General features: G+C 33.3%; 1 protein-coding gene and 2 non-coding genes across 3 annotated transcripts; 2 read left to right on the forward strand and 1 right to left on the reverse strand.

Moving 5' to 3' along the window:
• Positions 1 to 617: 617 nt before the first annotated feature.
• LOC109174834 lies at positions 618 to 1397 on the reverse strand. Its single transcript, XM_019324066.1, has one exon. It carries the CDS (start codon positions 1395 to 1397, stop codon positions 618 to 620), a length of 780 nt encoding a protein of 259 aa, XP_019179611.1.
• An 8839-nt stretch (positions 1398 to 10236) lies between these two features.
• Positions 10237 to 10309, forward strand: TRNAF-GAA. Its single transcript has one exon. It is a non-coding gene; the product is annotated as a tRNA-Phe (tRNA).
• Positions 10310 to 10386: 77 nt separating this feature from the next.
• Positions 10387 to 10458, forward strand: TRNAE-UUC. Its single transcript has one exon. It is a non-coding gene; the product is annotated as a tRNA-Glu (tRNA).
• Positions 10459 to 12474: the final 2016 nt, after the last annotated feature.

The raw sequence follows: 12474 nt of genomic DNA on the forward strand, positions 1-12474 counted from the left end.
CGGGAAGTAAGGAACGCAAACGGAGACTGCGGTAGTGAGAGCTTATACAAACCACCGGTGGTAGGCCCTTTAAGCAGAATTGCCCGAGTTATCGAATCCTTCACAACGAAACAATTTTTATGAAATTCAAAGAATACATTATTTTCGTTAGTAAATCTTTGAACTGATAACAACGGGACGGATAAATTTGGCACATGTAAAACATTGGACATTTGTAACAATTTAGACTTGGAAGGAATAGACGAGGACCCAACACGTGAAATATTTAAACCCGTACCATTACCGACTCGGAGCACGTCCCCACCATTGTAGTCCACGGATTGTGACATCATGGAGGCATCCGGCGTCGCATGTGCCGAAGCCCCCGTGTCCGGGAACCAACCGCCGGTCGACGCCACCTCATCACCGGAGACCGCAACATTCGCCGAGTGGGCATTCGTGGGAGGCTGCGTGGTATACCTTTTGTAACAATAGACTGCTGAGTGTCCATTTGCTCGACAAATTTGACACCGAAGCTGCCCGCCGCCGCGACCTCCACGGCCTCGTCCGCCCCGGTTGCCACGACCACGGCCTTGATTTGAGGAGCCGTGTCGACCACCAGACGAGCCATCAGAAGGCTAGCTTCTGCCACGACCTGCATACAGCGCTGCCGGAGGTCCGCCACCTGCAGCCCCGCCAACGTTCGCGATCGGGAGTTCATCGGAGTAGATGAACTCCTGAGCCTGTAAAAAATCAGCAAGTTGAGGAAGGGAGACCGGATTACCATTCACGGTGAGGGAGGCCGCCATCGACCTAAATTCCGGCCGTAGACCTCTGAACACCCATAGGTTCTGTTCATCCAGTGAAAGAGGACGGCCGACCAGCGCTAAAGCTTCGACAAGGAGCTGTGTTTGGCCGATGTAGTCCGCCGGTGAGGAGTTCCCCTGTCGCAGCGACTGGAACTGCCCAAGAAGATTGAGGCAGCGAGCGCACGTACTGGACCCCAAGGCGGCAGTAATGGAATCCCAGACCTCCTTAGCCGTGTTCCGGCCAACCGCCAAATGCAACACCTCGTCGGACATGGAGGAGACGAGGAGCGACAAAATAGACTGGTCTTGCTTCACCCATGATCTGTACGCCGGATTCGGGACTTGCCCGGTGGTGGTTGCCACGCCGGATGCAGATTTGCCGGAAGGGGAGGAGGCAATGGTGGCCGGCGGACACTCAATCTCGCCGTCGACGTACCCGAGCAACTCTTGACCTTTTAGGAACGAGACGAGTTGTGTACGCCAGAAAAGGTAATTTCGGGAGGTTAATTTAATCAACACAAAGTGATGTGCCGATGAGAGGGGATTGGAAGTGGTGGCGGATGGTGGGGCAGTGGTGGTGATTGTTCGTTCAGAAGAATTAGTCGACATTTTGAGAGTGGTGGAGAAAAAACAGGAGGATCTAACCCAAACTTGAACTGATACCAGATGAGAAAGGAATTTCAAAATTCAATTACTGAAGATAGAAGTTACAATAATAATAGGAATAGATAACGTATTCTACTCCTATTTAATAGCCTAGTCTAAGTCAAACAGACTAGCACCACATAAAATAATAAACCTATTACAATAGATATAACAATAAAATATGTAACATTATTAACACACCAGAGAGCTTGAATGGGCTCTGTTTTCTAGTAAAGCAAAGCCGCACCGTCTCTAATGGATTCTCAAGATTCCTTACTTGGACCACCCCCAACAGCCCAACTAGGCCATGCCCACAACATCAACGGTAGAGGCAAATTATATCGTGCACCGCGGTACATTCTAAATAACGTCGTTTTGTTTAATAAAAAGAAACGACACCGATTTCGTGCCGGTCTGTGCCATTCCGCAAAATATAACTCTGTTATTCAGTTTCATTTTATATACACTGCAGTTTCATTTCGATATAACTACAGTTTCATTTCAACATAACTAAAGTTTCATTCGATATTATAACACTTAAAAATGTGAAAATGTTATTTAATTTTATTTTATATACGCCATAGTTTCATTAAAACACAACTACATTATCATTTCGATATAACTACAGCTTTATTGCACAATATACACTCAAATATGTGAAATGTTATTCGGTTTCATTTCAACACAACTACAATATCATTTTGATATAACTATAGTTTCGCTGGTCAATATATACTCAAATATGTGAAATTGTTATTCAGTTTCATTTTGTATATACTGCAGTGTCATTTGAACACAACTACAGTTTCATTTCATTTCATTTCAATTGCAGTTTCACTTGATAATATAAAAATAATATGTGAGGCAGTGTCAGTTTAGATACACTGTAACTTTAGTTAGTAATTAATACACCAAACATGCGTGCTCCGTTAACTGTAACGGCGCGCCGTTTCTTTACTTAAAGAAACGGCGCCGTTTTTGGACAGGTCCACAGTAAAATTGCTGAACGGTAGAGGCATGATGCTGCAACAGCAGCAGCGTGTTCCAATTCTATGGTGGGAGCCCAAAAATGTTCTTGTATTTCAATTCTCAATTGTTGAATACTTCAAATTTATTGTTTTAATGATTCTAGCTTCTCTAAATATTATTAACTATATAATACATGATTCTTCATCTTGTCAACAAAAAAATTACAACGTCTATAAGGACAAATTATTGTGTGGATCATGGTCCACACAATATTGTGTGGACCATAACAAAAAGTACATTTTTAATACACTAAATGTACATTATTTTTGTACTGAATGTACATTATACAATATAATGTACACTCAGAACAAAAATAATGTACATCCACTGAATGTAATGTACATTATTTTTGTATTGAATGTACATTATTTTTATATTGAATGTACATTATTTTACAGTAGACAAAATATGATCCACACAACTTGTGTGGACCAGGTCCACACAATAATAATTAGTCTATAAGTGAGTTAACCGAAAAGTTGATTGGGCATACAAAGAAACAATACAATCCCGCCAAAACGAATTGCTCCAAACCTAGTGCTACTGTGATTAAAGGTTGAAGATAAGTTTAGTTGGGCATGGACTATATTAGTTTGGGCATGACCTAGCCTCATCGGCTCATCATATCAAAAAAAAAAAAAAAAAAAAAAAAAAAAAAAAAAATTAAAATTAAAATTAAAATTAAAATTAGTGTCTGTTTTGATTTTTGGGCTTGCTTTAGTGTTCTTCCATTTTTATTTTTTTTTTAATTTTGGCCTTTAGTTTATTCTCCAAATAAATTGATTTTAATCCATCAATTAAATTATCATTCAGCTTTGAACCTTTCTTTGGTTTTAAGCTAATTTTGATTTCCAAGTATTTTGTAGATTGATGACATCGTTGTTATCATTTCAAACGGAAGGTCACATGTTTGAGTTCTATTCCAATAAAAAATATTGACAAAATTATGTTGAACAGATACTATGATATTGGTATTGTTTTTTAAAGAGTTAATACCCAAAATGGTCCTTCGACTATGTTATAATTACCAATTTGGTCCTCAACTACCATTCTTACCCAATTAAGTCTTCAACTATGTAACTTTTACTCAATTAAGTCCTCAACTATACAATTCTTACCCAATTTAGTCCTCAACTATACAATTCTTACCCAATTTAGTCCTCTGTATTAATTTGACTGTTTGTTGACTATCAAAAGTCGGGATAAAATTATAATTTTACAAGATTTCTCCTTCCTCTCCATTTAGCAGCGCCAAACCATGCAGCAATACGCTCCGATCAGATTTCGTTCGTCAAAAAATCGTTGGAAATCAAATTCATGGGCTATCCGATGCATAACCACTACTTCGATACTGACAGGTTTAGAACCCAATCGGAGCTTATTGCTACATGGTTTGGCGCTGCTAAATGAGGAGGAAGGAGAAAACTTGTAAAATTATAACTTTATTTCCACTTTTGACAGTCAACAAACAGTCAAATTAACAAAGGACTAAATTGGGTAAAAATTGTATAGTTGAGGACTTAATTGGGTAAGAATGATAGTCGAGGACCAAATTGGTAATTACGACATAGTCGAAGGACTATTTTGGGTATTAACTCTTTTTTAAATTAATGGTAGCTATAGCACCATGTGTTTGGTGTATAACATGTTTATTAAATTAAATGTAATAATAATAATATTGATTATTATATAACATGTTTATTAAGTTTTTTATATTATTATTAATTTATATTTTATTATTAATATTTTTTTTATTACGAAGGTAGGGAAATACCCACATATACAATCCACGCATACACTGAGGCTTGAACCCTAGACCTCCCACATAGGGGAGCAATCAGATTTATTGTCGATATTTTATTATTGATATTTATTGTCGATAAATTTTTCTTTTTTTGTTGAAATTTATTGTGGATAATAATATTAAGTTTGGCTCTAATATAGGGTTGGACCTTTCTCCCATCATTATTTTGAGCCATTAAAGATTATATTAGCCTATTTTGAGCAATTAAGGGTTATAATTATTTTCTGGGCTTTAATAATAATGATAAGCAAGGAATATGAAGGTGAAATCCTAATCAAAGTAAGAATATAAATGTGAAATCTTGTTTTATGCCTATATAAAGTCTATATTGATGGGATATATGATATTCCAGTTTATAGCATATACAATTTATGTTACTCACATTACTCAGATCATTTAAAGTTCGTGTAGGAGACACAAACTTTATGATACAGTTCGTCTAATATTTTCCATACAGTTCTACCATTCGAGACACAACACGACATCAACTATGAGCCGAGGTATTTCCGTTCTAGCTCCATAAAAAATTGTTACGAACAAGTGTAATTAGATTTTGATGATACCAAACTGTCTAGGATTGTAGACCCCTATTTTTCCTTTCATAGATAAATCTCGTGTAACTAACAAAAGTTACTGTAACTCAACGTCTGATTCACACCATGAGGTGTACGAATCTTACTCGAGACTAGCATAATAGGTCTACATGAATATTTGAAGTCGACAAGATGATCGAAAGATGCTTCCAGGCGAAAGATGGATTGAGCAAGTCTCGGATAGACTTCTTTTGACAAAAAGGATCTCTCGTCAAAGAGAAATGACGAAAGATAAAGTCAATCTTTCGACCGACGTATCTAAGTAAACAAGTCAAAGACATACTTGTAAAAGACAACATTCATTTAAGTAAAGCAATGAGAATGTTGTCTATGACTCAGATGGCCAAATCATTCGGACAAAAAATGTCATAGGAATGATCTTCACAAAAGACAAAGAGCATTAAAAGACTTGTACCATCTTGTCAGAGAACAAGGACAAAAGCCATAATGCTTTTGGCTCCAACGGCTATACAGTACATAAATGCCCAATGCCCACTGGTTAATACTCACTGGTTATTAGGTTTGAAATTTTAATCTTCCTCCAACGGATGGTTTTTTCCACCTATAAATACCTCTCTTCACCATTGAAGAAGGTGCTGGTTATTTCACTCTTGCTATCCAAAGAAAAGCTCTTCAAACAGTTCCATCTCTTCAAACTTTTCATAACCATTGATCTTGTGAAGTTTTTCAAAAGGCTCATCCATTTCCATACTTCACAATCGAAGAAGTCTTGCATATTTTCAAGTGAAGATCCATCCAGTTGTCAAGACAATGCTTCAACTAGTTGGAGAAACATCAGATTATCTTTCCAACATCTCAACTTAGGAAGAAGTTGATAGAGGCGGAGTAAACTCGAGGAGTTGAAAAACCTGTCAAGTGGCTGTCCGGCTTAGTGATCAAGGAAGCCAGCTTGAAGTAGTTTGTTCTAGGAGTGATAGTGCAAACCCTTTCACGAGTTGTGAAAGAAGAGTGGAGTAGGCTTCGTTAACAGCCGAACCACTATAAAAATCTCTCTCTCCATATCTCTTTACATTCTGCTTTATTACTTTCGTGCATTGCACATCATATCGACCAAACGCTAAATTTTTACAACGAAAGTGTGCAAAGAGTATCTAAGACGAAACGTTATTTCCGTTGTGCATAACTCCGAAAGGAGTTGCTTTGAAAAATCGTTAGAGTCTATTCACTCCGAAATGAGTTGCATAATTATATTCCAATTCAAATATTGCTTTGAAAAATTGTTTATGTATATTATATTAAGAGTTAATGTGTATTATGTTAAGAGTTTATGTGTATTATGTATTATGTTAATATTATATGTACTAGTATTTTCACCCGTGCGATGCACGAAATGGATTTGTTGTAATATATTAAGAATATTTGAATTGATATATAATTATTTAAATTAGAACATCAAATATTATATAGTGCAATTAAATATATGGTTTGGATCGTTTATGTATTTTGATGTTATCATTGCTTGAATTTGTGCAAATAATTGCTCAAATTAATAGCTAATGTTTAGATGTACGCATGCGGTGCTATGACTTTGAAGATTTTATTTATCATTGTTTAGTATTTTCATAAATTAGGCAAATGTGCTCGTTGTCTAACTCAGTTATATGAATGAATTGCTATCCTAATTCATTTGTATAGAAGATACTAGTTATTTTACGCGCTTTGCGAGAATGAAATAATGCCCAATGATTATTTTTAAACAAGTATTTCAAAGTATATCAATGTAATATTATATCGGAGATGTTCATACATAGGTAAAATAAACATTGATTTGTTTATTTAAATCGGTAATTTAAAGTATATAAATGCAATATAATATATGAGAGATTTGGATTATATTGTCATTAAAATAAATGTTTGCAACTTTGTAATAACGCTAGTCTAAATACTTAGTCTAAAAACGATAGTCTAAATAAATACTACTGTTGGTTTAAATTTCTCTAATTCTTCTCAATTCTCTTTTGGGTAGCATTGTCATTGTCTTCATCTTTAGTACATGTCCTTTTTTTTTTCTTTTAATATTGGTAGTGTGTCATGTGTAATTGGGTTACTGGTGGTAACATAGATGGATTCATCGTGCAATGAGATTATGGTGTAGGAAGCTTTAGATTTGCATTGTTGTGTATATGATGGGATCTTAGTTGTGCTATTAACTCTTTATCTTACAAGCACCTATTGATATTTGGTAGGGGTAGTTTTTCCCCTACATGTTTCATGCATTGTGAAATGTGTGTCGTAGGTTATCATGTGAAAGTATTGAACAAAATATTAATATTTATTATATTTGTATAAAATACTTGGTAAATAAATATATATAACATATTTTGTATTATAACTTTGATATTTAATTACAAGATAATAATGTAAAAAGAAGGAGAAAATTTTAATTTTGGTCATACAACTATAGGGGTCTTGTTAATTTCAGCCCTTAACTTTTAAAAGTGTCAATTTAGTACCTTGACTATTCAATTTTTATCAATTTTGGTCACTCCGGCCAAATTTCACCAGAAAATATCAATAAATAAAATAATAAGGGTATTTTAGTCATTTTACTCCTTTTTTATTTCTTCCCCGGCCAGTCCATCTCAGATTTCCGGCGACTGTTTCTGCTCCCCATAATGAAATTACGGAGGAAACGATTAGGCAATTAGGCGATGGAGAGGATGCTTCAAAACCTTAATCGTAACGGAGAACTGATCGAATGGCAGCAAACCTAGCATCGTAGAAAAAGTCTGCTTCATAGAGTCCTTGGCGGGATTCGAAACGCACTTAAAGAGAACCGAAGTGTCCAACGGTTCAATTCTCTTCAGCATACTAGCGATGACAGCAAATTCGCTGCTGAATCCAGACTTCAAGGTGGAGACGAAGTCATCGGAGACTCCGCCACAGTCAATGCTGGAGATGAGGCAGCTGATGCTGGAAAACGAGGAAACTCGCCGCCGGAAGTGAAGTTGAAATTCGAAGAAATCGGCTTGATGTGCTTCGTGTACGTCATGCACCACCGCTTCACATACCCCATTATCGGCGCCGGAAGTAAAGTTCAAATTCGAAGAAATTGGCTTTCGGAACTCGGATTTGGGAATAATATAGTCAGAAATTAAAACTGGAAGAATGCAGCTCTAGTGCAGTATTCAACATTTCAATGGTTAGGAATAAAATGTTACTTTTTAATAATCAATAATTGAAGCGGAAATGTGCAGAAATGAAAAACGATCGCCGGAAACCTGAGATGACTCGTTGGAGAAGAAAAAAATGAGTAAAATGACTAAAATACTCTCATTATTTCACCAATTAACATTTTTCGGTGAAATTTGGCCGGAAATTTGGCCGGAGTGACCAAAATTGATAAAAATTGAATAGTCAAGGTACTAAATTGACACTTTTAAAAGTCAGGAGCTGAAATTAACAAGACCCCTATAGTCGTATGACCAAATAGACAATGGACAATGTAGTGAATATAATAAATTAATAAATTTGAAGGTAATGAATCTTTGAATTGTAGAAAATAAAGATAATATAACTAATGAAATTATATCTCTTTTTTATTTTTTTTATAATGAATAATTTTTTAAAATAAACTTCATTATAGACATCTAGTTCTAAATTAATTAAATGCATATATATTATTTTTTGTTGTAGCTACTAATTTTTTTTAATTTAATAAGAGTAATAAAGTAGCGTACATACTTTTCATCAACAATAATGAAATCATTGATTTTTTTTTAAATTTACATTCGTTATTGTTTTGAGAGTTTGTTAACGACAATTGTTACAATTTCTGCAAATAGAGGATGATAATAAATAATTCAAAATACATAGTTACAATAGATATTGTTATAATGATATAGTAAAAAATAACTTACAAATTTCTTTAGAAGTTTTCATTCATTGATAAAATTCTGATGTGTAAAGTTGTTCAATTAGAGCTAATGGGATGTCAACATTGTCAATCCATTGGAAAATGGTCTTACCATTTTAGATTCCAGGTGTAACTATATTTATAATCAACAACTTTGTAGTTAGGTCGCGCATATCTGACAATGTTGTAATAACAATTTTGTCCGATAAAAAAAAAATAGTATAAAATTTGTAAAGTAATATACAATTCTACTATTATAAAAATCATACAAAAAATATTAATACCATAACGACCTAAATCATACCAATAATGTAAAAGTATAATTACAATATTAAGTTTTGCTCTGATCTAAATAATCAAAAGAACATTGATTAAACGGAAAAAAAAAAAAAAAAAAAAACTTAACCTAATTTTTTTTTAAATGCATAGAAGTCAAATGATTTTTAAAGTTCTTGATTTATAATCTTTGATGCTTAACTTTGAATGTTATGTATTTGAATTATATATATATATATATATATATATATATATATATATATATATATATATATATATATATATATATATACATTTTAAAATATTCGTAGTATATGTTTAACAATTATGCCAACTCTAATTGGGATGAGGTTCAAACCTAAAACCTTTCTTATATAAATTAATAAGTTAAAAATAATAAATAGTTAACGAAATATTACGTTACTAAAGTTTATACTAACGAAATTTAGGTTATTTAAGGGAAGAAAATAATATAATAGAGGGTAAATAAGGAAAATCATTAAAAAAAAATACTAAAATCAAAATAATATGAACCATTCATTTTAAGAAACAATAGGACAGACATTTTTTTGTTCCAGTTAAGGGCCTAACATTATTGACTCTTATTAGAATTGTATGTATGTATTGTATGTAGATGTAGATATATTTTGTCTAGATATATAGCAATTTTTCCATTAAAAAAAAAAACATAATATCACCGATTATATTTACACATTATTGAAACCTCTTTGTAGACGACATTGGTAGTGACAACACAATCTTGTCCATCCTCATCTAGAGCTAACACCTTCAGTCTATCAGGACGAGTTACTCGGGTGAAAATATATAATGGTAGAATATCACCCAATTAGCGATCCTTTATTATTTTCAGTCAATTAATAATATTATATTCATTTTCAACCAATTATTCTTTTGTATTTTCAGTCAATTGAATATCAAATGTAGTGATATTTTTACCTAATTTTCGTTCCTTTTTTAATTGATGATGTAGATATTATTATTGAAATATTTTAATTCCATTTTTAAGTTATCTTTATTATTGTTTAAAAAATGTATTTACTATAATGATGTAGAATATTATAATTGAAATATTTTGTGATTGTATGAACTAAACTAACAATTTAAAATACTTTGCTTGTGCTGCAAATGAATTCCATTTTGCGGCTGTATTATAATCAAAGCGTTTAAGAATTAATAATGTCACGAAGAAGTTTGTTCGTAATTGCGGGGATAGCTCAGTTGGGAGAGCGTCAGACTGAAGATCTGAAGGTCACGTGTTCGATCCACGTTCACCGCAATTTATAATTTTATTTTCATAATGAAAAATATCTTACTTTTATCTAATAAATATTTAAGTGATTTGCATATCATGTATCCGTTGTCGTCCAGCGGTTAGGATATCTGGCTTTCACCCAGGGGACCCGGGTTCGATTCCCGGCAATGGAACTTTTTTCTTGTTTTGTTTTCCCCTTGTGGGCGAAAGCACCGGCCCATCATCCATTAATGGACTTGCAAAGTTGGAAATTCCAACTGGCCCAAAAGTGGGTTACGAAGGATATAGCAATCGTTATGGACCGGCAAATTATATTATGCACCGCGCGTCTTTTTTTTTTAAATGAAAATTAACAGTGTTTATTTCCGCCGTTTCGCACCCTTTTGCAAAAAGTAACTCTGTTATTCAGTGTCATTTTGTATACACTGCAGTTTCAGTTGAACACAACTACAGTTTCATTTTGATATAACTATAGTTTCATTCGATATTTATAGACTCAAATATGTGAAAAATGTTATTTAATTTGATTTTATATACACTATAGTTTTATTAAAACACAACTACATGATCATTTTGATATAATTACAGCTTCATTGTACAATATACACTCAAATATATGAAATGTTATTCAGTTTCAATTTATATACACTGCAGTTTCATTTCACTATAACTACAATATCATTTTGATATAACTGCAGTGTCGGTTTGAATATACTGTAGTGTCAGTTGGTGTTTAATACACCAAACAAACGGACTCCGTTAACTCTAACGACGGGTCGTTTCTTTACTTAAAGAAACGGCGCCGTATATGGGCCGCGGTGCATAATCGATTATGCACCGCGGTCTATAATATAACAACTGCGTTGGACCCGTGTTATCTCTTTTTTTTTTTTTTTTTTTTTTTTTTTTTTTTTTTTTTTTTTAATTTCAGACCGCTTTATTGTAATAGTATATGTTCATAATTTTATTACTATATGTTAATAACTATACATTCATAACTCCATAACTGTACGTTCATAACTCTATAACTGTACATTCATAAATCCATAACTGTACATTCATAACTCCATAACTGTATATTCATAACTCCATAATTGTACATTCATAATTTTCGAAGCTCTATGTTCACAATTTTAGAGCTCTATGTTCATAATTTTATCACTATATGTTCATAATTGTAAGTTCATAATGTTAGAGCTCTTTGTTCATAATTCGATCAATAACTGTACATTCATAATTCCATACTGTAGATTCATAATCTCATAACTGTAGATTCATAACTCCATAACTGTAGATTCATAACTCTATAACTGTACATTCATAACTCCATAACTGTACATTCATAATCTTCGAAGCTCTATATTCACAATTTTAAAGCTCCATGGTCATAATTTTATCACTATATATGTTCATAATTGTAAGTTCATAATGTTAGAGCTCTGTGTTCATAATTTCATAATTGTATAACTGTATATTCATAACGGCATAACTGTACATTCATAACGGCATAACTGTACATTCATAATCAAAAAAAAAAAAAAAAATAACGCCGTTAACGCCAAAACGCGCGCGAATTTTTTTCTTTTAACTAAATGATGCATTTTTTTTTTTAAAAAACGACGTCGTTTTGGGCCCGTGTCCACAATTCAATGTGGACACGGGTCCAGGGCATAATTTGCCAGGATATAGCTTATGGACCAATTTTTAATATACTAAAAATATATTATTTGTGCACTAAATCTTAATTATAATAAAGCCATATGGTCTTGTGAAAATTAAATATTGATATTTATGGTTAAATGTTGATATTAACAACATTTAATTTTCACAAGACCATATGACTTTAAGAAGCATGCATGCACACCACACGTGCAACCCCAAAGTCCATAAGTTTGAAATTAATATATAGCATAGCTAGGCGGCCTAATATTTAAGATTGTTGATGTGCATATCGAGGACTATGGAGACAAAGATGCGTTATTCGTGGATTCATCGGATACTATCCAACAACACTCTCCAATTTAATTGACGTGAAGTAGGGTTAGTAACATTAAGATTATATTCTCGAATTATTAGTTTTCACCTTTTATTGATTACACACTTAATTTGATAGTATTTGGAAGAAAAAATAAATGTTCGAACTAAGATTGTGATTGTTTGGTCTTTAAAGGTCAATTGTATGTTGCTAC

The sequence above is a fragment of the Ipomoea nil genome, unplaced genomic scaffold (assembly GCF_001879475.1).
Source record: "Ipomoea nil cultivar Tokyo-kokei standard unplaced genomic scaffold, Asagao_1.1 scaffold0666, whole genome shotgun sequence".
Lineage (NCBI taxonomy): Eukaryota > Viridiplantae > Streptophyta > Magnoliopsida > Solanales > Convolvulaceae > Ipomoea > Ipomoea nil.